Raw genomic sequence first — 26,400 nt, forward strand, 5'->3', positions numbered from 1 at the left:
ATCTAGAAGATGCAGTAGGCTTGGACAATGTGACCCTTGGTGCACACCTTTGGTTTCTCAGTGACTTTTGCTGGTATCTGGAGTAGCTGACTGATTCCTGCACTGAGGAGGTTTAGTTGGAGGCAGTAGAGCTTTCTGTCCCGTGCAGATCAGGTGCAGGTTGTGTTCTGGGTCAGGGAAGGCATGAAGCTGAAGATACCGAAGCTAAAGACATCAGAGTTGCCCAAGCGGGTTGAAGGTGTGCTGAGTGATGGTTGAACTACAGTCAAAGGTTGTCTTGCCCCTTCAGAGGAGGAAAGGCACTTCCATAAACATTCATAGCAGTTTTTAGTTGGATAAGATCATGGCAATGGACTGGGTAGAAACAGAAGAGTTACTGCTGGAGCAGGGGAGGAACCTGAAGCCTGGCTGGGGAGGACTGAGTTGCTTTTCAAGTAAGGATGCTAACAGGTTTCTCTTAATCCATCCTGTTGGATGGTTACAGGTGCTTTGGGTAGCTCTAGGGGTACAAAATCCAGCTCTTCTAGGTTCAGAAGAACATGACTTCTTACGTGCTGTCCTTCTCTCTCTGCCCCCCTCCAGGGGAAATAATCTTTATGTCAGTCTCTGTCTCTAGTTCTTTGTAACCAAAATGTTTTTTGAGGCAGGCAAATCCATCCATTGAGTGATTACTTTAATGGTATTGGAAAAGGTAAATAAGTTTTCATCCCTGGCCTGAAGAAAACAATAGCGTATTCTGATTTCAGCCTTACGGCATGATTTCTATGCCAGAGTGAAGGCAGCAATGATCACAAGCACCTCTGAAGTCAGGTCTGATTTAGAATGAATTTACACTTCTTGGTGGAGCTGTGGTTGAAATGCAGACACCCAGGTGAGGATTATACACATCGTATTGTTCAGCTCTTGGCAATTATAGCCTAACGAGGAAAATGCTTTCCTCCTCCTTTTCCTCCCTTTCATTATTCACTGCTAGCACATCTGTGCATCCTTCTGTGGTAACTTTAGTAACAGGGCAGGATAAGAACAATTAACTCTAGATGTGAGCCCAGCACTACTTTGGGAACTGACTTAGAGTGTGTATTGTGAGGAGACAGTGGCTGTGGCCATATGTGTGTGTAAATATAGCTGTAGTGCCATTTGGTACCCAAAACTTTGTGAGTGGAAGAGATCTGATCCCGTCAGCCACAGCAGACAGACTGTTTACTCCCAAGCGCTCGTACACCCTGCAAAGCTCTGAAGGACCCGATTCTGCTTACAAAGATGCTCCAGGAAGATGCTTATTTTTGTTGGGGTCGGAAAGCTGTGTTTTCCAGAGGTGCTCAGAACTTCTGGATGTGTTTAAGGGACGTTTAGATGGAATTCTGCTTAGAAAGATGCTCCAGGAAGATGCTTATTTTAGTTGAGGTCGGGAAGCCGTGTTTTCCAGAGGTGCTCAGGACTTCTGGATGTGTTTAAGGGATGTTTAGATGTGGTACTGAGGGATATGGTGTAGGGGAGGACTATGTAGAGTAGGGTAGATGGTTGGACTCGATGATCCCAAGGGTCTCTTCCAACCTGAATGATTCTATGATTCTGCACTTCATGCAGAACTACCTGAAGTTGTTGTTTTGGTTTTTAAAGGTATGTCTTTTTAAAGGACTGTCTGCTCCAAGTCAGTGCTTGCTCCAGCAGAACCACTGGCCTCCCATCCCCGTGTTCGTGGCCTGTTTTAAGCGTGCCATCACAATCGCCTGTTTTATCATGACCTTAATTGGCCATTGATAATACTTCTTTTGACATCACCCAGGGTTGTTTTATAGTCAAACAGAGTCACATTGTAGTGCTGGAATACTGGTTGATGGATTATTACGCAGCTACAGTGCAGGATGACTGGAAATACTGTTTGCAGAGAGCAGTCTATGCTTTGAGAAGACCCACACTGATAATACGGGGTTTGTTCTGTAATTCTCCTTCTGGGTTTGGGGTGAAAAAGGATGCTAAGAATGGATTGGAAATACTTTGTTTTCAGATACCACAAGCTGGGAACTGGATTTAATCCCAACACCTTAGACAAACAGAAGGAGAGGCAAAAGGGGCTCCCCAAGCAGATCTTTGAGTCTGACGAAGCTCCAGATGGCAACAGTTACCAGGATGAACAAGTAATGTACCTTTAAAACCTTGCTACATAAAACCTAATTTATAGCCGCGTTTTAAAAGTGCAGTCCCTTTCCCATTATAAGTTGCTTTTAATTTGTTGAATCTCAGGATGACCTTAAACGACGTTCAATGTCGATCGACGACACTCCCCGGGGCAGCTGGGCATGCAGTATTTTTGATCTGAAGAACTCCCTTCCAGATGCCCTTCTCCCAAACCTACTGGACCGAACCCCCAATGAAGAGATCGACCACCACAACGAAGACCAGAGGAAGTCCAGTAGGCATAAGGAGCTTTTTGCACTACATCCAGCACCAGATGAGGTATTTTTATATACACGTGGGTGAGACTAAAAAAGCAAAGGATACAGGGAATGTGAAAATTGTCAGTCTGCCATGGATTCAGAGGGGTTAAGAACAACTATGTTTAATATCCATGAGAACCTTAGCTATTTTGCAGGTCACATGCTTTTTAGCATATTTTCTTGCCATAGCTATTACTTTCTAGAGATTGGTTTTCCTTTATGGTTATGCAATCCCCCATAATGTAGAAACATTAAAGAGATTTAATTTAGCATATTTATAGCTGCTGCTGAATGCAACATGCTGGTAAACCTCACGTTAAATTGGTGCTAGTGTCTTAGGAGAAAAAAGTGATACGTACGTTTGGTTCATAATGGTGTTAGCGGTTTGTACAAGTGTCGTGTCTCTAAACTGCTGTTCCTGTGATGAATTTCAGGAGGAACCTATAGAACGACTTAGTGTCCCTGAAGTACCCAAAGAACACTTTGGCCAAAGACTCCTGGTGAAGTGTTTGTCCCTTAAGTAAGTATCACTCCGACAGGCAGCTGCGTTACAGAAATTGAGGATTTAAACCTGCTGTTGTATCCATGTGTGTCTGGAATAACTCTGCAGCCTTGTTTGTTACCCTTGAAGGGATGTAACAATGGTTGGTTGGTCATAGGCTTAAAGGGTAGTTCTATAAAGGATAAGTTACACAGAACTTTGCATCGGGCAGTTTTATCTTCCAGCCTTTCTGTAGTGGTGTGATACAGAAAGTGCACACCTTCCTTGGCTTTTCTCTGTGTTGCTTGTGAGCCCATCTATAGCTATACCTCTTCCATGTTAGTAGAACGCACGCTTTGCTCGTTCAGGACTCTGAAGTTGGCCAGTCATTGGTGTTCAGCTCTCTAATGAGGATGTTTAAGTGGGGAAAAAAAATGATTAAAAATGCTTAAGCTTTAAAACATCAGACAACCAAAGCTTTGCTGAAGTTTAGGCTCGACAACCTTGACTGTGTCCCTTTAAGAGTGAAGACTTTATATACTTAGCAAGCATTAACTGGAGGAATAGAAACCTGTTAAACAAGTTTAATGAAGTGGAGCTCCTGAATATAGGGTTACCTGCAGCTGGTTCATTGCCTATAACTCTTCTCTAATAACACAAGGTAAAATTTTACTGTTATTCCCTTGGAGAAATAAAGTACAAAACTGATTTTCCACACTGCTGTATTCATCTTCTGTGTCCTCAGTTAGGTCAACCCTTCTTATTAGAGAGCTCCAGTTAGACTACATTGTGGCTCATAACTGAGATATATGTGTGGGACATATCTCCTGCTCGGAGAGTACTCCAGGACCTAATATAGCCATAGAGATGAACTGATTTTGCAGCCTTTTATGAACTGGAACAACATAATATGCAGTAGCAGTGGAGCTTCCTCTCCAAAGCATGGTGTCTTTAGCATAAATAAGTTAGATGCTGGAAATTAATGCTTTCTGCTATTAAAGCATCTCTTGCTGACTGTAAATTTATAGCAAATCTGCCCAGGTACAGGCTTGTTTGTGTACCAAAATAATCTCTGAAGCTGGACCTGTTGCAATAGTGAGCATCCAAGATCATGCTGTGTTTGTGGCACAAAAAGAAGTCTGTAATACATAGTCTCTTCCCTGGGGAGAAGGCTAAGATGACCTAAGCAGGGTCATTTTCAGGTTAGTCTCACCTTTGTTAGAAAACTGGGGAAAATACCTGTTTGATGATGCGGTGCCATATGTTGTTCTCCCTGTTGGCAGGAAGAGTTCCAGGCTGAAAAGCTGAGAGCTCTGTGCAAGGACTGAGTGTGTTGGGGGCACTGTGGGTTGGGCATTAATTTCCTGGGGAGGCTGAGCAAACAGGAGAATGGCATTTCAGCCCCTGCTCACTTTGGTGTAGGGACAGGCTTTGAATGTTCTTTAATTTCTTTAACTTCCCAGGTGATTTAAAAATAAGTTCAGCTCTATTTGGTAGGTGGGTGTTTTCATTGGGAGTGTTTCAGTTAGCAAAACCACTTGATAACAGTTACCCTGAAAAACTGACAGCTTTCTGAGAGAGTCTTTGAGATTATTGGTATTTTCTGATGAAAAGTTAAATGTTGACAATTGCCAAAATCGCTGTCCCCGACTCTCCAGAGGAAGGAGCTTTCTGGTCAGTAATGCTGAGAGGAGAGGTTGGCCATTTAGCCCTACCAAGAGGTCAGCATAGGAAATTAGCACACAGGAAAGCTTCTGAAGGTAATCAGAGGAGCTCAGTGGTCCAGCTATCCCAATTAATAATTCCTCTCCCTTTAAGGAAGCTATTAGTTTGCTTTGCTTAGCTTCCAGATGACACTTGAAGAGATAAAAACATTTGTAGAACTATGCTTTTATGCCCTGTGACCCTAATCCCAGCCCTTCTGTTGGGTCAAGGAGTTGAAATGGCTTTTAGAAGGTCCAGAGAGCACCCACACGCGTCCTGGTGCAGTGAGCAGAGGAGATGGAGAGGAGTGGGAGGGAAAATTGGGGAGCAAGATCCCCTTTCAGGAGGAAGAAGCCCTTACATTGGCTTGGCTCTTCCTGGCATCATGGTTTATTAGTGGGCAGCCATCACCCAGGAAGGATTTGGGGAGAGGATGGGTTATTCTTTCTTACAAAATGCAAGCCAACTGATGTTATGTGTTTCTTTCTTTTAAGATTTGAAATAGAAATTGAGCCCATTTTTGCAAGTTTGGCTTTGTATGATGTTAAAGAAAAGAAAAAGGTAGGTTTTTAATTACTTGAGTGATGATATTTCCACTGAAGCATTGCAAACCTGTATTAAAAAAAAAAACAAAAGAGGAGGAATTAATTCTGGAAATAAACCTCTATGAAGACAGTGACGTACTAGTGGTTGGAAGAACGATGAAGGCATTTCATGAACCATCTTGTGTGTTCTTCTTCTGCTTAGTTGCAGTATAATCACTTTTCTAAAAATATTATCTAATATGTGAGTGCCTGAAATCAGAATATATATATATTGTCCAATTTTGGCTTTCAAAAGTCTCTTCCCCAGAGAGACCTTTAGTAACTGAAATCTTTAATTTAGATTAAGTTTTTATGACTTTCTTAATCTCTTTTTCATGATTCAGCATGGTATGTGTCCAAGTAACATTTTAAATAATGCACAAGAAAGTCATACATGCTAAAATTGCTAAAGTCAAAGCAAAACTGAGCAGTCTTTTCAAGAGCTTAGTTATAGGAAATGCAAAATACATTTATTCCCCTATTTATGTTCTGTATTTAATATTTGAAGAGTCTCTTAGTTTTCCTAATTCAAGATACTAGCAGTAGTAGAGAGAAAAATGTTAAAAATATGCATTTTGACATTTATCTCTTTAAGACTTGAATTTAATGCATTGAGTTTTAAGTTATGTAGATGAGAGTATGTGGAATATTATGTGAACTTTGTTTAATATTTAAATCACATTTCATAACCCAATTTTATCGTCTCATTACTCCATTTTTTTTCTCTCGTGTAGTAAGTTCTCTGGTGACCTCTGGTGTTGAGAACCAGCTCACATTCACTTTGGCTTTGAAGCTTAATGTGGTCGAGGATTTGGTGTTTCAGTGTAGAAAAGGCACTGTCTCACCTTAAGGATGTTTTGTTTTGCCTTTTTCTGTGAATGATCTTAAAGATCGTTTACTATTTTGATACTTTGATATTTTCAATTCAAATAGTAATTTTAATTCCTAGTCCTGTGGTGGAACCTCATACCTTCCAGGAGGTAGAGGAAATTTTATAGGTGATGTGTATTGTTTGCTCCAGTTCTTTTCCTTCCCCACTGTCCTGCTTTGATTTCTTAAAGAAAAGGCCTTTTTGTTTTTCTTTTTATATGTGGTTTGAAAAGAGACAGTGTTGGTAGTTTTTTTACTTGTCTTTTGAAATTGGCTGTTGTGTTTATGAAGAGTTTACCAAAACAAACAAACAAAAAACTATAACTAATGCCTAAAGCTGCTCAATTTATTCCTTAGATTTCAGAAAATTTCTACTTTGATTTAAACTCTGAACAAATGAAGGGAATGCTTCGTCCCCATGTGCCCCCTGCTGCGATATCCACGCTGGCCAGATCTGCTATTTTTTCTATCACTTACCCCTCTCAAGATGTCTTTCTGGTAATAAAGGTAAGAAACGCCAGAGAAATTGAAATTATTGTCTTTTGTTTTCTGTTTAAAATAAAATATAATCAAGTCTGCTGACTGGTTGACTTCTTAGTTACATTTGGAGAACAGAATTCTGTTCTCAAAAGCGTAAACACCAAGATCACAGAATTCTGTTCCATTTCAGATATTCTCACTTGGTAGATTAAGTTCCTTTGTAACAGAAACAGTTCAGTGAAGATTTGCGTTGTTGTATTATTGCAAAACTGAAAAGAGCACAAAGGTTTGCTTGATATAAAGCAGCTTTCTGGGGCTTGACCTTGGTTTTCATATGAAACAGTGTGCTGACTCCTTAAGATGATAGATAAGCGAGTGATTTAAAAATACATATTGATCTGAATCTCATTTCAAAAATGATATATGCTCTTAAGCCAGATTTTCAAATGTCCTTAAGAATCAAAATTGCTAAGAGAGGGAAATCCATAACCGAAATAAAATGCCACATTGGTCACTCCTGGAATAAAGTATACAAAGATAAGTTATTTTCTCTTCTTTCATTTGATTCAATGAGGGCACAGATGTTGCTAGTTCAGCTTGGCATTTGAATCAGGTTTTTTTGCTGGTCTCTGCATAAAAATCATCCTGTTGTAAAAAAGGGGAGTTCTATACATGCTTTGCTGAAGGGCAGTGGTTACATTCCTGCTAGCAAAGTGCTGTGTTTTGAGAACCCTGTTGACTGAGGTTTATGCAAGTTCTTCATCACCTGCTTCTTATATGAGGAAGAAGCTTTTGAAAATGAATTAAGGCTTTGTGGCATGATCAAACAGTCCCGGGTGAGAATAAGGCTTTCTGTAGTGTTGGAGCATATTCTGATCTTGAATTTTTGGTCTGATTCTCTGAATTCCTTCTAAAAATCATGTTGTGCCTGTGTACACATATTCACTCTTTGGATTTTTACAAGATGTGAGGAAGAGAGAACCCCGTATTTATGAGATGAGGCTCTGTCTGAAAGACCTTGGACTGCATGTTAGTGCTTGTAAAGCCAGTGATCCAAGAGGACCTGGTGGCTTAGGTGAATTTTTGATTTGCTGATGAAAAGGATAGAGTCAGGGATAAATAAGACAGACGTGTAGCCTGGCTCATCGGGTGAATTTTCACATGGGTCTCACTGGGAAACCACTTTTCAGACAGCTGGTATTTCTAGCATAACCTCATCAGGGAGTGCAAGATTGGATGGAAAGTAGTTTTGTTCTTTATATTGTGATGGCCTCTTGGAGTTCTGCTAATAGAGAAGTATGAAAGGCGCTTTAGAAGCATGGGAGTAGTTTAAAGCTATTTTAATCTAATAACAGCGTGTGCTCAGCAGCAGGTGGGGAGGGGACAGGATGTTTCTGAAAGAAACAGTCTTCATACATGTGATAGGGAAAATATTTCGGTGAGAAATTGAGCCTTAAGCACTTTTGTGTTCAAGAGGCATTGACTTGGAGACTTCAGAAGCAAACATCTACTCTTTGGCTAATTTTAATGATTTTATTACTTCATTATCTGATTTGAACACATGCTGATTTAAAACAGTGCTTGTTTTAGCTGAGTGCATCTGAGTCACCTTTTTGCACTGCTGCAATTGGTCCTTAATATGGGGAAGTAAGAATAGAATTCTGAAATGATGATGCCAAAGACAGCGTAAATTGTCTTTAAGACTTTAAAAAGGAACTGAAAGTGGCTCTAGAACTGATCAGACCAAAGTGAAGCGGTATATGTTCCCTTTGAACCTATATTTTACACTTGTGATTCAGTTATAGCTGGAGATCTGGGAACTTAATGGCTCTAACAACTTGAGTGCAAGTGCTTGTGCCCTGACTCACAAAGGGAAATCAAGCTTTAACTCTTTTGAAAGAATAATTTTGCTTCGTAGTGTTTGTTTAATTTAACGGTCCTTGCTGGATACATGTCCTTATAACGGTTCATTTTCCCTTCTCAGCTGGAAAAAGTATTACAACAGGGAGATATTGGGGAGTGTGCAGAGCCTTATATGATTTTTAAAGAATCAGATGCAGCAAAGGTAAGATTTTTTTTTTTTTTGATGTTTTGATTAAATTTGGCTACAAGCGCTGTAAGGCATTTTGTTACTAACAAATTAAATGTAAGTTACTTTCTTTTACCTTGAACTTAGCAGCCTTTGATACTGTTCTGGCTGTTAAAGGGATCTATTTTCAATTAGGAATCTAGTCAAATTCTAAAGGCCAAAGAAGAGTCCAAGACCTTGAATCTTGATGCCTGATTGGGGTAGAGTAGTTAAAGGTCATCAGTTTTTGTAGCCGACAGGGGAGGTGTGTGGTTATTACCATCAAGCTCAGTCATCTGTGATTCCCTGTCCCAAAGGGTCGGCTCTGTGCTTACGGCTGGGTCAAGCCAAGGCAGCTTTTGATGTGAATTTGCAGTAAAATTTCAACTTTTCCGTTGCTTCTGCAGCTTAACCCCATCACAGCACCTCTGCCTTCCTTCAGAAAGGTTACAAAGCCGATGGTATATGTTAACAGGAGATTCTCCATCGGGCCTGGTTTTGAATTGCAGTGCATTTCTGGTTCTCTTTTTTAGCTATTTTCTGCTGATTTTTCTTTTTCCTAATATGTAAAGAAGGGCCACACTCAACAGCAGGATGAAGCTGTCCTCTTTTCATGCAGTCAATTTTTATACTTTAGTGTTTACTTTTTTCATTAATGTTGTTCCTTTGATTCCTGCCTTCAAAAGTTTGGGCATCATCCCGTGCAGTAAAGTCGGGGGCATTTTAAAGTGCAGTGGATGGCATGGACCTGCCCCAGTTGGACTGATTTTTATTTTCCCTTTGTGTGTTGAAATGCAGCCTGTCTCCTTGCAGGACTAAAGGGAAAGATTTTCGCACAGGGGAGAATGCCATCTTCTTCCCTGCAGCTGGTTGCTCATGGTAGTGTACTGGAGTCTGGGTGAGAATTGCAGGTTTGGTAGGTTCAGGAGCAAACAGGAATGCTGCTGGCACCTGCAGAATTCAGGGACACATGCATTATGGCCTTTCCTCCAGCTTTTCACCCACAGGCTACTATTTGGTGTTTCTGAAGTGCTTTCTCTGATACAACAGTGGTTATAGCACAGCAAATCTCTGATTTTATTAGCAGTCAGAAGGAGGAATCTCTGACTTGAGCTCAGTGTGTTATTTTACAACTGCTCTGTGTGAGATGTGCAGGAGAGCTTGGAAAGGAAACCTTGGGTACGTAGAAGAGTTTGAGGAGTGTTTTCAGTTTCCCACACAACTCCAGGTGATCTGAGCACCTGCTGTATAAAATGATATTAAGAAAGACCATTTCAGACTCCACGGAGTAAAGTTCAGCTTTTCTTAAAAGGGCAGTGGGCAGGGGAGGCTATTCAGTAGCCTCAAGAGCATGAAACCAGTTTCCCTGACCCTCTGGCCATTCTGTGACTGGTAGTGTTGGCCTGATGGCACTTTTGTGAAGCAGAAATCTGATTGTCCAACACTTGGTGATCCTCCTCTAGAAGGTGCTATTGAAGCACAAAAATCCTTGCAAGTCAGAAAAGATACCATTGTAACTTACTGATTTTGCTAAATGAACCTTTTTTTTTTTTTTTAACCTCTCCTTTTCTTTGAATCTCTTGGATTGAATGTTTTCTTCACAGAATAAGGAAAAGTTGGAAAAACTGAAAGGCCAGGCGGAGCAGTTTTGCCAAAGACTGGGCAAGTATCGAATGCCTTTTGCCTGGACAGCCATTCACTTAATGAACATCGTGAGCAGCGCTGGAAGTTTGGAACGAGATTCCACAGAAGTAGAAGTTGGCACAGGAGGTACAGTATCTGACACCTGCATGAGGGAACGTGGACAAATCCAGAGTTCTCTGAAGTCTTGATTAATACCCTGTATCTGCCATTGCTCCTTTTTATCTCCTTCCTCCCCCTGCCCTAGGCCTTCTGATAGTCTTGGGTCATGCTTGAAATAAAACAGCAAAGTCCGTGATAACAAATGGATTTATCTTTCAAGGATTTTACAAGCAAACCATCTGTTATATTATTTAAAACCAGGCTTCTAAGACTGAGCGTGCGTTACAGGCTGATGAACATTTTCCAAAGGAGTGGATTAATCTTTGTGAACCACACAGCTCATCTGAAACTGCTCTTCAGCATCCCCAAAACTGCCAACTTCATCATCTTTCAGAGCAAGGGAAATACATAAATCTCCACAGGAGAAAGACTTTTATAACAGCAGTAAGGCGCTGGGGTGAGGTTGCTGTGAGAGGAGCAGAAGTAGTTGGCTGTGCTTCACAGCCTCCTGATGCCTCAGGAGTGTGATTGTCTTAGCATAACCACCTCTTCTATCACGCTCATTGCATAATTTCCAAAAGCAGCAGCTATCTTCTGATGTAGAAAATCCTGGTTGGGACAAAAGTACGCTCTTGGTCAGTTGTTTTTCTTCTTTTTTTTTTTTTTGGTAATTCCTCCCCCTTTTTGTATTTTTTGAAGAACGTAAAGGATCGTGGTCAGAGAGGCGGAATTCCAGTATTGTCGGGAGACGTTCGTTAGAAAGAACCACAAGTGGGGATGAGGCTTGCAATTTGACCAGTTTTAGACCAGCTACTTTGACAGTGACAAACTTCTTTAAACAGGTATTGTATGAAGCCATCTAATTAAGGAGTTGCTGCTTGGACAGAATGATTTGATCATGTGAAGTCAGTTTAGACCTGAATGATTAATTTTTGATGCTTTCAACACATGTAATGTCTTGTTCCTTGATCCCAGGATATCTTTGAATGGCATGTGGTGGGTTTATTATATCAGGTGCTAAGAATACTTACTGTGATTAATTATGTCATGGAATTTGAAATAATTAGCTGTTTTGACTTGAATGATAAAGCATCTTATGGCATAGTGATTTAACCACTCCAACTAATAGAACGGGGTCTCCCCAGAAGAACACCAGTTTATTTTGCTCCAGATTTTTCTAACATGCATTGGAAAAATCACTGCCTGGCCTTTTGGTAAAACTATTTGGTGAAAATATTTGGAAAAACACATACAGAAGCAAATTCATAAAACCTGAGGATAACTTCTTTGGGTTAGTACGTGCCAAAAAGTATTCCAGAGATTTGTCCTAGTCTAGAGGTTGCATAGCCTGTATCAGGATGGTCAGTTGACTCCTTTGGTTTCATTGGGTGATAGACAATCCCACTGAAACCTCAGCAGGCTCAGAACTGGGTTCATCAATATGATTTGAGGTTGGCATCAGTTCCCTGGATGTGTCTAGGGATGAGAAAACAGTCCTGAGAAAACAAAGCATTTCACTTCTGATGCTGCTTTGCCGAGTGGCAGATTCTCTTACCCAGAGCTTGGGATTTTCCTGAGAAGTGGTAGAAAACACGATTAAACTGAATAAAATTTTTAGTTAAGCTTAGAGAATGGTTTCTGTTCATTAATTTTTGCTAAGATTTGCTTAATGCCATATCTAGTTAAGGTGAATTGTTATTTCAATGTCACCTTTGTGTATAGAATGGGATTTAATAGTGTCCAATCAGATATTTTTTGGACTGATTTCTTGATCACTGGGAATACAAAGATTTAAATTCTATATGTTGAAAGTTGGTTAAGCTCTTTTTTTTTTTTTCTGATTGTTTTGGTTACGTGCCACTTTTTGGATGGCCATCCAAAGTCTGCTCTTAAATATAGTAGTGTAAATAAGGAGGAATGTCATCAGGGGCACAGAGTTATCATGGTACAGACCATGTAAGTGGAGGGTGACCGGTGCCTCTGCTGCTCTGTGCTTCCGTGAAACACAGCGGGCTCTGCGAATGGTATCTCTGGGGTCTCAGTGACACAGAGCAGTGCAGGAAGTTCCTTTTACTTGGGATATTAATGAAATCCAGTTCTGTAATGTATTGACCCAAGAAAAGTGTGAAAGTAAGAAAAAAAAAAAGTATTTGTAATGTATGGCTAATGCAGCCGTTCCACTGCCCGCGTTCTGTAGCTGTCTTTGTAACACACACCAGTTCACTAAGTTAGTAATAATTTACAAAAGCATATATTTATTTACTTTTTCAAGGTTGTTTTCGCTTGATAACTTTGAAACAGCTTGTTTTATCAGTTTGTCCTTTAAAAATTGCTGAACGTTGAGTTTCGATTTTAAGTTTCTAACTCTTCTGTATCTTTCATTTTTGATCTTCCCTTCCTTTTCTCCTGTTGAGTACAATTAATTGAATACTACCCATCATTTTTATCCTTCCATTTGCTTCTTTTTTTTATATTGTGATTTATTACCTTTATTATCAGATATCTTCTGCTTTTAGATAGTTAGAGGGTGGCAGAGTCACATTTTCTATAATGTTTCCAAAATTAATGAAATTCTGAGCTACCAGAATGTGGCAGAAGGAAGACTGACAACAGACTCCTTCCACTTCCCACTGTTTCTTAACACTTCTCCTGAAAAGTAACTCTTTTAGGCTCATGCCAAAGAAAAGGGGGAGGAGAAGGAATGAGGATCACTACCTGAATGACGGATACTTTTTCAAACTATTATACTTGCTAAAAATTGGATATTTTGGGGGAATCTTTTAACAGCCAGTCTCAGTTTTGAAAAAGATAATATTGATGGGGAGAGAAAAGGTTTTCAATGAGAAGTTCCCGCAGCTGTCATGATGATTAATAAGGAAAAAAGGAAGGGAAAAAGGATGGAGACATGAATTGTAATTTAGCGTGTTAATCTGTACACCTTGCTCGGGGAAGGTACATTTTGATATTGGGGGAAGGAGACTACGGTATTAGACGTTTTTTTCATTCTCTCTCAATGCTGAGGGGTTGTGTAGATAACCATTTCCTTCCCAACATCCAACAGGAGGGCGATCGCCTGAGTGATGAAGATTTGTACAAGTTCCTTGCTGACATGAGACGGCCATCCTCAGTGTTACGGAGATTGAGACCCATCACAGGTATTGAATGAGATCCTCTTGCCTCACACATGTTATTCCTTCCAGTTACCACCCAGTTCTTATAAGCGAGCAGATTAAAAAACCCCAAAACCCTAAACCCAGCAGGGGCTGAAGATCCTCTGCTTTCCTCAGTAAAACACCACTCTCTTGCTGAGAGGAGGTCTCTCTCCCGGCTCCCACTTGGTTAATAGGAACAGACTCCACCTCTGTTTGAGAAAGGGGAAATAAAAACGCTGGCACACCGGTGGTGAAACACCGCCAGTCCCTGACCTGTGCTATTCCTGACAATATTTACTTAACCTGTTCTTAAAAATCTCCGGTGACAGCAATCCTATCGCTTCCTTAGATCATCTCGCCCAGCGCTCAGCTGTCCTTGTAGTCAGGTTAGGTATTAAGAAAACTTTGCAAAATTGTCTTGCTGCAAATTAATCTGATTATTGCCTGTCGTGCCCTCGGGGCAGTTATCACAACCTTTCAAGTACCTGAATACTGTTATTAGTTCACTCTGACTCGCCTCCGTTTTGTAGCCTAACCAATTCTTTTTTAACCAAGGTTTTTTAACCCTTCCTCAAAGGTTGTGATTTTAAAATTGTCTGTTACTCTCTGCTTACTTCTTTACTCTGTCCGTGCTTTTCTTCAAGCACAGTGCTCTGAACTGCTCCCCTGAGACCACACGCTGAGCAAAGCAGGAGAATTTGTCTCCAGTGCCTTACACATGACACTGCACTTAGAATGGCTCTAGTTTTCTTCTGGACATTGGCTTATTGTCACTGCTGTCACCCACCCATTTTCTACAAAAGTGATCCATGCCAATTATTATTATTTTTTAAAATGTTTGTGTGTTTGGCTTCTTAATGCAAGTCCTTTGCTCTGTCTTATGCTTTTCTACAAAATTGATCCATGCCAATTATTATTATTTTTTTAAAATGTTTGTGTGTTTGGCCTCTTAATGCAAGTCCTTTGCTCTGTCTTATGTTTCACCTTAGTTGTTTGATACCGTTTCTCCAACTCTCCCGTCTACCAGATTTTACAATCATTCCAGCCTCAGTGCCATCCACCAACAATAATTGTGCAGTCAGTACTGTCAGCTGACTTGCTAAGGAAAATATTCAATAATCTTGATGCAAATTAGCTTTCAGCAACTCCTAGATGTATCCTGTTGGTTTGATACACAAGATTCCTGATGAGACTTTGAATATATTGTATTTGACTATAGTTGGGCCTCACAGTGGCATTATGTAGACTGGATTTCACCAGCTTCCTATGAGAACAGCATTTGGGACTTGTTAAGATACCTATTTTTTCTTGGTTCTTATTATCTGGTACACCAATTGCCCTAGATATCAGTTTGATTCGCTGTTATTTGTTCTTAACAGATCTGCATTGGCTGTAACTTATAATTTGTTTATTTAGGAAATTAATATACAGGATATTAACCTGAAGAAACAAAGAATGAATATGCTTTTTGATTTAAATTAACTTCTATTTATTGTAATAAAATAATTTTCTTCTTACAGCTCAATTAAAGATAGACATATCTCCAGCTCCAGAGAATCCCCATTATTGTCTAACTCCAGAGTTGCTGCAAGTCAAACTGTACCCAGACAGCAGAGTCAGACCTACAAGAGAAATCCTGGAGTTTCCTGCCAGAGATGTCTACGTTCCAAATACCACATACAGGTTAGAGTTTTGAAATACATTTCACATTTCAGGGTCTGAGACTGGCAAGTCTAGAAATTCCTACCTTATCATTTGGTTTGTTGCAAAACTTGCTGTATCAGGAGAACTGCTGTGCCAGGGGCACAAAAAAGGTCCAGACTGACACAGCAGAAAATACACAGTTGTGAAGGGACAAACATATTTGCATAAAACTTGGCTGTGAGAGCATGAGAGCAGGTTTCTCCATTTACCCAAATTTTCAGTGAAATTTAGTTGGATTCTTTTCAGTTTTATGTATTTTTTTTTTCTTCGTCTGTCTCTTAACGTCATCATTCTCTTACTGTTTTTATTACTTGCTGACACTTCCAGTTACTGACTTTTTTTCTTTAAAGTGGGAGATAACAGTGAAGGAAAATGCTTAATTCCTTCTTTCATATTTCCATTTTGATTTAAAAGCAATTTCTTTGTTTACAATACTTGAAAGAAATTCTTCTGAAGATCTGATTGATAGATAAGAATTTTTTTCTAGCGTATCTTGGGAAACAATAAACTTTCTATAACTGAGCCCAGGCAGGGACCAGATTCCTTTTCATTATGTACCACTATTCATTTAAAGCTTATTCACAGTATCTTTGAAGACATTTCATGGTTGAGTGGAATTGTTGTCTTCAGCTGAGTAATTTTAACAATTTACTCACCAAATCTGCGTTTTTATAAATCAAAACTTTAAAGAAAGAATTTAGTCCAGTTCCATATCTCATGTCTTTTCAAAAGTTTTATTTATTTATTTGTTTGTTTGTTTTTAGAGGTTGGACAGGTAACTAAACATTACAATACACCAGTACAAATAAGCAGCACTGTGTGATCTCTTCTTTTTAGTAAAAACGTGAGAAGTACAAGTATTTTTGCAGTTTTTTCTGTAATTAGCACATTCTGCTCACAGTCGTTTCACTCTGACGCGTTACAATTTAAAACCATTTTCTGTGTGGTTGCAAATGTTGAGATACAAAATCCGTACTGTACAAGGGTTAGGTAAGATAATGCAAGTCAATATGACTCAGTGTAACTGCAGAACTGTGTCAGTCAGCTCTTCCATGGCTGGCCATCCACAAGCCTGTCCATAGTCCTTCTATGTTAATCAATGTGTTCTCAGGAGCAGGACCAACACTGTCATGTAGGTTGTGCCTACAGGGTTTGGTGGTTCATACCATTGACTCCACGGGAGTTGCCCAATGGGCAACTGTTCTCTATTTGAAAGGTGTTTTGTTGTGGGCTCACTTGGTCTTTCAGTTAATTTCTTAGTTGGGTGTACGACAAGGTCTCAAAGAGATGGCTCTGATTCCATTTCAAACAAGAAGAAAAGATCTCTTACTGATTTCACTAAGCTTTGAAGCTTTGCTCTTAACTTTCAGTAAGACAACGTAGCTCTTAAGTTACTCTTCAAAGTGTGGTATCTAAAAGATCAAGCCTGTGCTCTACAGGTGTGTGTGTATACACCTCTAGCTGTGTGAGTACAGCACTTCAGCAGAGATTGGCCTGAGCTGAAAGCACACCTGAAAATTTGTCTGGAAATACACAGAACCCTAAAACAGGGAGTCACCCACCTTTCATTTGCTCATTCCACAACAGTAACATGAACCAAATATCAAATTAGTTACTTCACAAAACAAAATTTCTTTTTTTCCCTGTAGATTAATACCTTAACATCTTCCATAGCATTTTGCCAAACCTTCTTTTGTGTCCCTTCTACACAACCCAGAAATTAACACAACAGCCTGAAAACCCACTCCCCCAAGCAATATTATTCAATACATGAATTGGCAGTCGATTCCTAGGCATTAGAATTTCATCCTGAGTAGGTAAAAGCACCATGAAAGTTACAGCACATTGACGTTGGGGCTAGAGGGAATGAGGATACTCACCAAACATACTGTAAGACCATCGCATATGCCTCAGGTTTATGGATTGGAGAATACACCATACAGAGTATGGATTTAGATACACACCTGTTATTAAACATAAACCAAAGTTCTCTGTAGTAATGTTCAGTTTATATGTTCTGAATTAAAATGCATCGGGTTGAGCATTCAGTCAAAACTTTTTAAATCTGTTGGGTGTATCATTATTTTAGTTGACTTGAGCAAGTAGTATCTTCCTTTCTTAGGCTTCCAGTATAAGCCTTTTCTTCTGTCTAGTCTTCCTCTTGACCTTGGCGCCACGTATTTCCCGTTAAGATTGGTTTCCTCACATTCACTGTGCCACCAGCCTCCTAAGGAAACAAATTGTCATGTCAGTTACTGTCACTTGACTTCTCAGGTATAAATAGTTAAATCTTTGCATCTACAGGAGGCTGAAGAGCCTACAGTAAACAAATTATCTTACTTATTGGCTACTGTCCTTAACCATCAGCTTAAATTTAAGCCCAGTTCTGCTTGCAAAGGACTGGCAGTGCCTCCATGCTAAAAATGAAAGTGTAGCACTTTGGAAGTTATTGGCCACCTGCTTTATGGTCACTAGAGCTGAGTAACACTCTCAGCATCGTTTCAGACATTAACAACTTTTAAGCCTAGAATCATAGAATCACAGAATGGTTTGGGTTGGAAGGGATGTTAAAGATATCCAGTTCCGACCCCCTGTCCTGGGCAGGGACACCTCCCACCAGACCAGGTTGCTCAAAGCCCCGTCCAACATGGCCTTGAACCCCTCCAGGGATGGGGCAGCCACAGCTTCTCTGGCCAACCTGGGCCAGGCTCTCACCACCCTCACAGCAAAGAATTTCTTCCTGATATCTAATCTAAATCTCCACTCCTCCAGTTTAAATCTGTTTCCCTTTGTCCTATCACTACGTTCCCTGATAAAAATGACGTACAAAATGTTTGTTGTATGAAGCAGGTGTCTGGAGGACAATTCTGTATCCTGTGGTTTAATCATTAATTGCTTTTTCAATTGTTTGCTTTTTGCTATAAACTTGCAAAACATAAAAACTTTAGAAAATCAAAGAATGAGGAATCCTTTAACCAAATTATCTTTAAGGAGTAATGCCTTCAACTTTGCATCTCTCTTGTTCCTTTGGGAGGAAAATATCATGTATGCTTGACAAACAGCTAAAATCTGCCTTCAGATGGAAGCTTGCCATCATACTTAACTTTTGGTTTGTAGTCAAAATGGAGTTAAGAGTCAGTTTGTCTTCTGTTTTGTTTTTTTTTTTTTTTTTTTTGCAAGGAGGGATTAAACAATCCAGCCTAGGGCTGCCACACCAGGCCAGGCATCAGAGGAGGAGCTGCCCTTTACTTTGCAGCTCAGAATCTCATCCTGGGCTTTTATTTCAAGCTGTGCTGCCAGCTCTGTTCCTGATGTTGGGCGTTTGCACAGCCTCACTGTGCTTTAGTTTTACCTATCTGTAAAATAGAAAGGTGGTTCCTCAGTTTAGCACCTCACTGTCTGCCAGCGAAAAACATCATCTGCCCTTTCTGCAAGCTGGAAGGTGCTGCTGCCCTCTCTTTCCTGTATCTAAAGCCAGGGTAATACCAGTAACTACCCACTCCCATGTTACTATACCCAGCATACTGATACCTAGGAAGTTTTCTGGACAGTTGAAGTCATTTATGATGTCCACATCCCGGTCCGCAGTAGAGAAGCGCAGTTGTGTCTGTTCTGGCAGGGCGTTGGGGATGCTCCCGGAGACCCGTGACAGCTGGAGGGTGTAGTTTGTCTCGGGGCCCCCCAAGCTGAAGGCGTACTCGACGTATCGTTTGTTCTCCTTCCAGTCCTGCAGCTCGATCCGTAAGATGTAGTCCCCTTGTTTAGTGATGGAATAGGTCTTGTTCAGCCCCAGCCAGAATTCCCCTGCAAAGTTGTAGTAAATAGATATTGTTAGTTATGGAACAAGGCAGGACCGCACTTACCGTGGTTTTCAGACCTCTAAGCCATCCCTCAGATGGCTCATTACCTTTGAAATACCACTATTTGAAAATAGGTGTTCAAATAAGCTGCACAATGGCAGAATGCAGAGGTGTCAGAGGGGAGAGTCAGGGGACAGAAGTCACCGGGCAGAGAGTTATGTGATAAACTCTCCCTAAACCCCCCTGTCGCTCACACTGCTGTTGAATTTGTTTTTTACAGATAACCTGCGGGTAGGATATGTGAAAATATAGTATTTAAAAGGATTTATTCATTGCTTTAATTAAATCAATAATATGAGTCTTGGGGACTGTTGATCTTTTCAGAGGTCTCCTGCTACATTCTTTTTGTTTACCTCTTCTTAATTGCACACCGGTGATCAATAAAAGCAAAAGATATAAATGAACTGGAGCTTCTCTCTTAACTTTCCCACCTCTTGTGAAACTCTGAGAGGGAGCTGAAGACATTTCAAACAGGCATAATTGGAACTGTGTGACAAATGAAGCAAATGACATACATAAAACCTAATTGCAATTGTTGTATTTTTTAAGGAAAGAGCTGCAGAACTAAGCGGAGGTTTCGATACCCCTGTGTACAAAGTGAATTTAACTTGAGCGTTTTCCTTTTGCTAGAATTCCGGATAATTAGTTTAATTGGTTTCATAAATTATATTAATTAAGTAGCTTATTATCAGTGCTGCTGGTATCAGGGCATAATAGGTAATTGCCACATGTAGAAATAGTGCAGCTGAATGTGAGTGCCATTCATGCAGGTGGCATTTAAAGCAACAGAAGACAAAATACTCCCACAATTTACAGGGAAGGAGCAGTAGCCTCTTAGATTTTATCACCTTAGAAAATGAAGCACAGAACTGAGTAGGACACAGCTGATCAGTCCTCTGCAAAGTCTTTTGGACATTGAAAAGATGTGGCTTCATGTTGGTGTGTAAGGGAATGGGAGACCAATCAAGGAGCACCTGTAGCACTCAATATGATCAGACTGTAAAAGTCTGCCTTGGTTGTGAGCTACTGTCCCAAAATGTGGGAAAGATTGAGATATAGCAGCTCTTTATTGTAAAAGAGGTGGAATGAACTCAATATTGCTGCCCACATTGGTGAGGTTTTGGTCTGTGCTGTGCCTAGAAAGTAAAATTATTTTCTTAACAAAAGTAGACTGGTCTCGTTGTAGGAGAAAAATAGGGAAAATATTCTGGATGGGGAGGCTGTTGGGCAGCTCTCGGTGCTAGGAATTCTTTGGAGTTGATGATTAACAGGGATAAGTGGGTGTTTCCTCACCCTATCCAGCCATGGAAGGGATTGGCCACCGAGTGGGGAAGCCGGGGGTGTTTGTGGAGGGGAGCACACCCAGCCACCGGCTCGCTTGAGCCAAAAAAAATTGCTGTGGGAATTCTTTAAGGCAAAACAGTATTGCAGAAAGTTTGAGAGAAAGTAGTAACAGCAACTTGGTGAGGTTTTCCGTTTGTATATGTTTTAAAGGCTTCGAGAAGTGCTGTTATAAATAGTAAAATGTCCATAATTAAAATAGCATTTAAAGTATTCTGGCCTTAGTTCAGCAAAAGTATCTAAACACACATTTGAAGGTGTGTCTTTGGGAATTTTACTGAGTTATGTTTTCTGCTAAGCACTTTCTGGTGTTCTAATTAGGTAAGCTAATCAGATTTGATTGCAGGTTTTCTCTGCTTTCATGTGAACACCTTTCAGTAAGAAGTTTCAACTTCTCAAATCAACTAGGTAGAAAGAAAAGACATACAAAAAAGGCATTTTTACCATTGAGGTCCCCAAAACCGTTTGTATAGGCATCCCAGGTTTGGTTGAAATCTAGAGATCCATCCACTCTGTTCTGGATGACAGTCCAGGAGGTGCCTGTGAATGTGAAAGGGAAAGAAGTCACAAGCCTGGCTTAAGGTTTTAAAGCATTAGAGAGAAGATGGAAACCAACTGGGACCATCCTCTGACCAGAATGTGGGGCCATTCGAGTGTCCTCTGTTGCACCTGAATAAGTCTCAGCTCGCTGGACTTACTTTGTTCAGCTGCCTTAACTGGGTTTCATTTGTTTATGAGGGCCGAGAAACACAAACACAGGGAAAATGATAAAAAGGAGATATGAGACGTTGCAGATGTTTGATCAAATTGTCAGCCTCGCTCTACTGATAGTGCTTGATGGCTGGGAGCGCAGCTCCACAGAAGGTATGAAACGTTGGAGGTCGTGTCCACACCAGGGCTGTGGTGAGGCCTTTCTCCTGCCAGGTCATGACACCCTCCTTTCACCAGTTTCAACAAATGTCAGCTTTTTGCACAGGGCAAGCCCGTGCCTCTCTGTTGACACATCCAAACAAACGTCATGGCCCTGCCACGTCTGCATTGGTGTGTCCCCTGGCTCTCCGGGTGGCTGTGGCAAAGGGATCGTGTGGGGAAGCTGGGCAGGACACAGGGCAGCACTGCAGGATGCTGCGTTGTGGGGTGGAAAAACCAGGGGACAGTCAGCTGGCCAAAAGACGTGTGATCTCTTGGTAGGAACAGACAAATGGGTTTCTCACAAAGACAGAGCCCAGGGCAATTCTGGACCAGTGTGGTCTCACCCAAAGCTATAGACTCATCCAAACGTGATACAGGAATCCTGTCTCCAGGGCTTGCCTCTTTGGGTTAGTTTGGTATGTTTAATTCTCAAACAATAACCCTTGTTAATGAAACAAAATTTTGCTAGGGGATGTACAATTTATTGTTTGCTTCTATTTGGAAAAACTATTAATGGTTGCAATAGAATGGCATTTGTAATTGCCATTTTCATTATCTATAGCTCGAGGGGCTTGGGTTTTGTAATATATATTCATTTATGTCAGATGATTGAAAGTCCTTTCCTCAGTATAAACAGGAGATGAGTAGAGAAAGAAAGCAGTGTTAAAGAGACTTTAGGATATGGGAAACCTGAGTTTTCCGGACAGGCCAGTAAGAGAAGTCAAGGGGATACATGAATCATGACAAGTTTGTGTGTACTTTGGGATGAGACGGGGGTTTTTGGCTTATAGGAAGCTACTTATGTGAGGATTAGACTGTCGCTGGCACAGCTGTCTTACCCAGTTTCATTTCACAGTAGACATCGAAAGATTCTGAGCCGTTGGGCTTAATGGTGTAAACCCCACAGGAGCGGATGCCGCTGTTATAGAGAGCGGTGCAGTCGGGAGCAGCCCCTGGGGAAGGAAAGAGGAGACAGTCACAAATCCGGGGCTGGACGTGGTAAATTTTAATCCAGCCTTGTAATTTGAATTTCTAGATGGGATACAGCCAAAACAAAAACTAGAACCATCCTTTTGGTTATTTTATTTTACAATAACTGTCATTGAATGGACAAACTGCTTTGGGCTCGGTAGTACAGCTGCCCAGTCGTACATAGGTTGAATTGTCTATGTTTTTTAAGTTAGACAAGGTATCAATTTAGGTAATTTTGGAAAGTTTTTAAGGCCTAAAACTAGACTCTGGCAAATGGCCTTCCCTACCCCAAGTAAAATTCCCAATAAATACTGTTCCTATTGCCACAGTTGGCAAATGCTTCTTAACTTTAAAGAAAGCTCTTCCAAATCTTATCATTAACCAGTGTGAAGTAAATTAATTTTCTCTTCATGGTCTCCAAGACAGGCATCAGCAATGCCACAAGTGTCAGTAAAAGGGTGGTCACAGCATCTGCTTACAAGGGGTGGCTGGAGGCTGAGGTTGAGGACAGAGTTACTGTGTTGTAGGATGTTGTTTCCTTATGTCACCCCAAAAACAAGTCCACGTGTAGTGGGGCTAAGGAGATGATGACATTTTCCAAAGCAGGAAATCCAGCTCCTTCCCACAGCTCTGTATATAACGTAACAGCCCTTTACTTTTGGTCTTTGGCTATTAAAAACCAACACAAACTTTCACGGAGAATACTGCAAATTCAAAATATTGTGGTTATGTCTAAGAGAGAAGGTCTTACCATCAGATTTGTTTGTTGCAGCTGTGGTGTTGTGCACAGGAAAGGCGATAGCCTCTGGTTCTATCAGCTCCTCCATGAAGGAGTTCTCTGCGAGTTCCTGGAGCTCTATGTGGTTTAGCTGAAAGAAACGTAATTACAGACTCTTAATTTCCCAAGGCTCTGAAGTGACGAGATTCATATATCAAGCCAAACAATGTCACGCAGAGAATTATTTTTCCTGTGAATGTAATCCTTTAGAATACCCAATTTCCAGCATAAAAATCACTTTAGAACTGCACTGCTGGATTTCAGTTGCAGGAATGTCAGCTGTGCCACTTGCTCAAACAAGGTAGGATTCATGAGGTGAGTAAATGACCCTTTCTCATGAGGTGCACCTTAATGGGCAAACAGATTTAACTTATTTCCTCAGGTGACATCACTTAGACAAATAATACCAATATCTAAAGAGCACGGAACCCACAGTTCCTTAGGCTGAGATGTGTTTTCCTTTCATAGCCTCCTCTCAGGAATAAATTAAATATGAGCATGTCAGTTAGAGCAGCGTTACGGTGACACGTGTTGAACTGCCAAACGTGGCTCCTTATGGGAGTGAATATTGGAAAAGAAGAAAGAGAGGGAAAATAATGATACTTAAAAGACCAGTGGAAGAACAATAATATGATGGATAATAAGACAAAAAAAAAAAAAAAAAAAAAATAAGCGGGGGAAAAATTGCAGCAGCCTGCTATTGATAGACAGGAGTTCAAAGCTGTGTTCTTGGTCATCGTGTGCCCTGGCCACAGCCCCCTGCCTGGCAGCACAGCAGTTTCTCACCCAGAAAAGTACCTGTTTGTGGTCAAAATTGTTTATACCCTCCTCTACACTCCCAAACTGTGAGCAAGAGGGATGGCTGAGCTGAATGAATGGTTGAGCCATGACAAATTCTGAAAAGAGAAATAGAGATGGTTCCCATACCTTGTCCTCCAGCTCCATTATCTGATTGTGCTAAAAAAAAAAAAAAAAAAAGAAAATTAGCAGTGGGAAAAATTGCAGCAGCCTGCTATTGATAGACAGGAGTTCAAAGCTGTGTTCTTGGTCATCGTGTGCCCTGGCCACAGCCCCCTGCCTGGCAGCACAGCAGTTTCTCACCCAGAAAAGTACCTGTTTGTGGTCAAAATTGTTTATACCCTCCTCTACACTCCCAAACTGTGAGCAAGAGGGATGGCTGAGCTGAATGAATGGTTGAGCCATGACAAATTCTGAAAAGAGAAATAGAGATGGTTCCCATACCTTGTCCTCCAGCTCCATTATCTGATTGTGCTGTCTGTCCAGTTGCACATGCTGGTCCTCTACGATTTTGAGAAGTTGCTTGATGTGGTTGTCCTGCTCTTCCACAAAAGCCTGAGGACAGGGAGGGAGATGGACTGTGGTTAGAAGCAGCAGCAGACCTTCACAACCTTTTGTTGGTGTTATTTTCCTTCCATTTTCGTGTCCAGAACAATTACATTCTGTGTAGTTGGCCCTTGTTTCAGACTAAATGTGGAGTTAAAAAAAGGAAATGATTCCCAGCATTTTAGGGTGTTAACTTGGGATTTGGGAAATCTGGATTCATCTTTCTGCTTTGAAACAAATATCCAGTATTTTCTCACACAAATTGCTTAGACTTATGCTCCTGCAAAATACAGGTACTGTGTCTTTTTCCACAGAAAATCTTATACCCACCTAAATATTTGCATTGTATTGACGTTAAGTCTATTAACACTTGCAAGTTTAGTGCTGGAGGTCATATAGGTACTAGAGATATCCCTCTTTAAAGGTTTAAATTTCCTGGTTTTATACTGAGCAGGCAGTTCCTAGTGCATTGATTCGTAATGAGCTGATGACATAAAAACCTATGGGTTTGGTAATCATATCACTTTTCTGATTGCAATATATTCTACCATTATTATTACAGAATTCCTTAAAACTGATTTACAAAAAAATACTGAAAAAGGTACAGAGCCTTATAATGTCACGATTTTCTCACTGATTTCACTGGGGAATTTTACAGCAGAATAAACAATATGTCAGATTAAGACACTGATTCTTTTAAGATTATCGCAGTGATTTTTTTCTCAAAATACACAGTAGTACTACAGTGAAGGTGCAGGGAAAACATGAGCTTCTATTGCATAACTACTGCTGACAGCATTAGAGTTTACTTTGGCTCTGTGTGTCGGGCTTTCACAAATCTACTTACTTTGAGGGAAGAAATTTCTTTTGTCTCTTGCGCCGAAGGCTGGTTAATGGCCAGTTTTGTGACTTTGTCTTCCAGTCCCCATACTTTCTCTTGCAGCTGGATTTTGTTCTGGATGAGGTCTTCAATCTTGGAATTCATCTCCTGTGAGAGATTCTTTATCTCTTCGTTGTTGATTTGCAGCCTGGCCGTAGTTTGTCTGAGCTGTTCTTCTTCTTCTTTGATTTCACTGGTTTGCAGGGAGAGCTCATAAAAGGACCTATCAAAAATGTAAAGTTTTTGAAAGATGTCATTCATCTGCCCCTTCGTCTTATGGACAAAGTCTTTAAGACCGTGCCCGAGCTGGAGGAGTCCATTGGCTAAGATTCGTACGTCATCTAACATGGCAAATCTTGACTTTGTCTCGGGAGATGCCGCAGAGTCAAAGGAGGAATAATCCTTCTCAGCTCTAGCTGAAAGAGCAAGTGGGGCGATGAATAGAAAAACTAGAATGGTTTTCATGTTTTCTGCTCCTGATACTCTTCGGTTGTTCAGGATGCAGAGAGTTTTCCTGCTAACACCTTTTGCTGTCTGACTGTGCTGGGTTGAAGAATTTGATCTATTTATACTCCTCTTCATTTTAGAAGAGGCAGACCAACGAGTTGATCATTAAACTGTGTGTATTTGAACGAATGTAACCCCTCTCGAATGTAGGTTGATATCTGGGAAGATAAAACTGAGAGACGGGCATGTTGCTGATTAAACTGGTTCTGAACTTTTCCATCTGCCAGACCTTCTGTTATAAAATGTTATTGATGACATAGTGTTTTTCACACAGCGCTTTTTAATAGATTAATTTTGGGTCATAATCTTGATAAGGGCCTAAATTGCTTTGTGTTTGTGTTGTATGATCCCTTTTATTGCCTCAGGAGTATAAAAGGGTTTACTGTGCTGAAGAGCACTGGACGCTGTATTTCAGGTTGTGCATCTCCTTGATAAGCTGTGGAAGCACAAAATATTCCCAGGTGATTCACACAACCCGATTCTCATCTTGTACCATTTTCTGATGTAACTCATTGTGCTGCAGTGGATTTACTTGTCATCTAGTGCAGATTAAGTGAGAAAGAGGGAATTAGGTCCAGAGAT

The 26,400-nt window shown here is 40.6% G+C and overlaps 2 protein-coding genes across 2 annotated transcripts in view; one reads left to right on the forward strand and one right to left on the reverse strand.

The window, feature by feature from the left end:
* The window catches only part of DOCK7 (dedicator of cytokinesis 7), a 99,768-nt gene that overhangs the window by 17,628 nt on the left and 55,740 nt on the right, over positions 1 to 26,400 (forward strand). The window contains exons 5-14 of the mRNA XM_014938924.1: positions 2,009 to 2,138; positions 2,245 to 2,457; positions 2,873 to 2,958; positions 5,118 to 5,184; positions 6,435 to 6,584; positions 8,542 to 8,622; positions 10,230 to 10,395; positions 11,068 to 11,210; positions 13,430 to 13,523; positions 15,041 to 15,203. Of these exons, the coding sequence (XP_014794410.1) occupies positions 2,009 to 2,138; positions 2,245 to 2,457; positions 2,873 to 2,958; positions 5,118 to 5,184; positions 6,435 to 6,584; positions 8,542 to 8,622; positions 10,230 to 10,395; positions 11,068 to 11,210; positions 13,430 to 13,523; positions 15,041 to 15,203 (1,293 nt within the window). The remainder of the gene's footprint in view (positions 1 to 2,008; positions 2,139 to 2,244; positions 2,458 to 2,872; positions 2,959 to 5,117; positions 5,185 to 6,434; positions 6,585 to 8,541; positions 8,623 to 10,229; positions 10,396 to 11,067; positions 11,211 to 13,429; positions 13,524 to 15,040; positions 15,204 to 26,400) is intronic.
* Positions 15,943 to 25,863, reverse strand: ANGPTL3 (angiopoietin like 3). The gene is made up of 7 exons (XM_014939135.1): positions 25,279 to 25,863; positions 24,330 to 24,440; positions 23,061 to 23,178; positions 22,177 to 22,290; positions 20,870 to 20,965; positions 18,756 to 19,028; positions 15,943 to 17,451 (listed from the first exon to the last, which is right to left on the reverse strand). The coding sequence occupies exons 1-7, from the start codon at positions 25,774 to 25,776 to the stop codon at positions 17,270 to 17,272; spliced, it is 1,392 nt and encodes a 463-aa protein (XP_014794621.1). The 5' UTR covers positions 25,777 to 25,863; the 3' UTR covers positions 15,943 to 17,269.

This window comes from Calidris pugnax, unplaced genomic scaffold (assembly GCF_001431845.1).
Source record: "Calidris pugnax isolate Ruff unplaced genomic scaffold, ASM143184v1 scaffold18, whole genome shotgun sequence".
Lineage (NCBI taxonomy): Eukaryota > Metazoa > Chordata > Aves > Charadriiformes > Scolopacidae > Calidris > Calidris pugnax.

Excerpts from the sequence above, each read along its gene's own strand:
- ANGPTL3 (XM_014939135.1), bottom strand. The coding sequence starts at position 25,776 with ATGAAAACCATTCTAGTTTTTCTATTCATCGCCCCACTTGCTCTTTCA. Across the intron at positions 24,441-25,278 it reads AAGAAATTTCTTCCCTCAAA|GCTTTTGTGGAAGAGCAGGA; the intron begins GTAAGTAGATTT and ends CCCTGTCCTCAG. Across the intron at positions 20,966-22,176 it reads CTACTGTGAAATGAAACTGG|GCACCTCCTGGACTGTCATC; the intron begins GTAAGACAGCTG and ends TCACATTCACAG.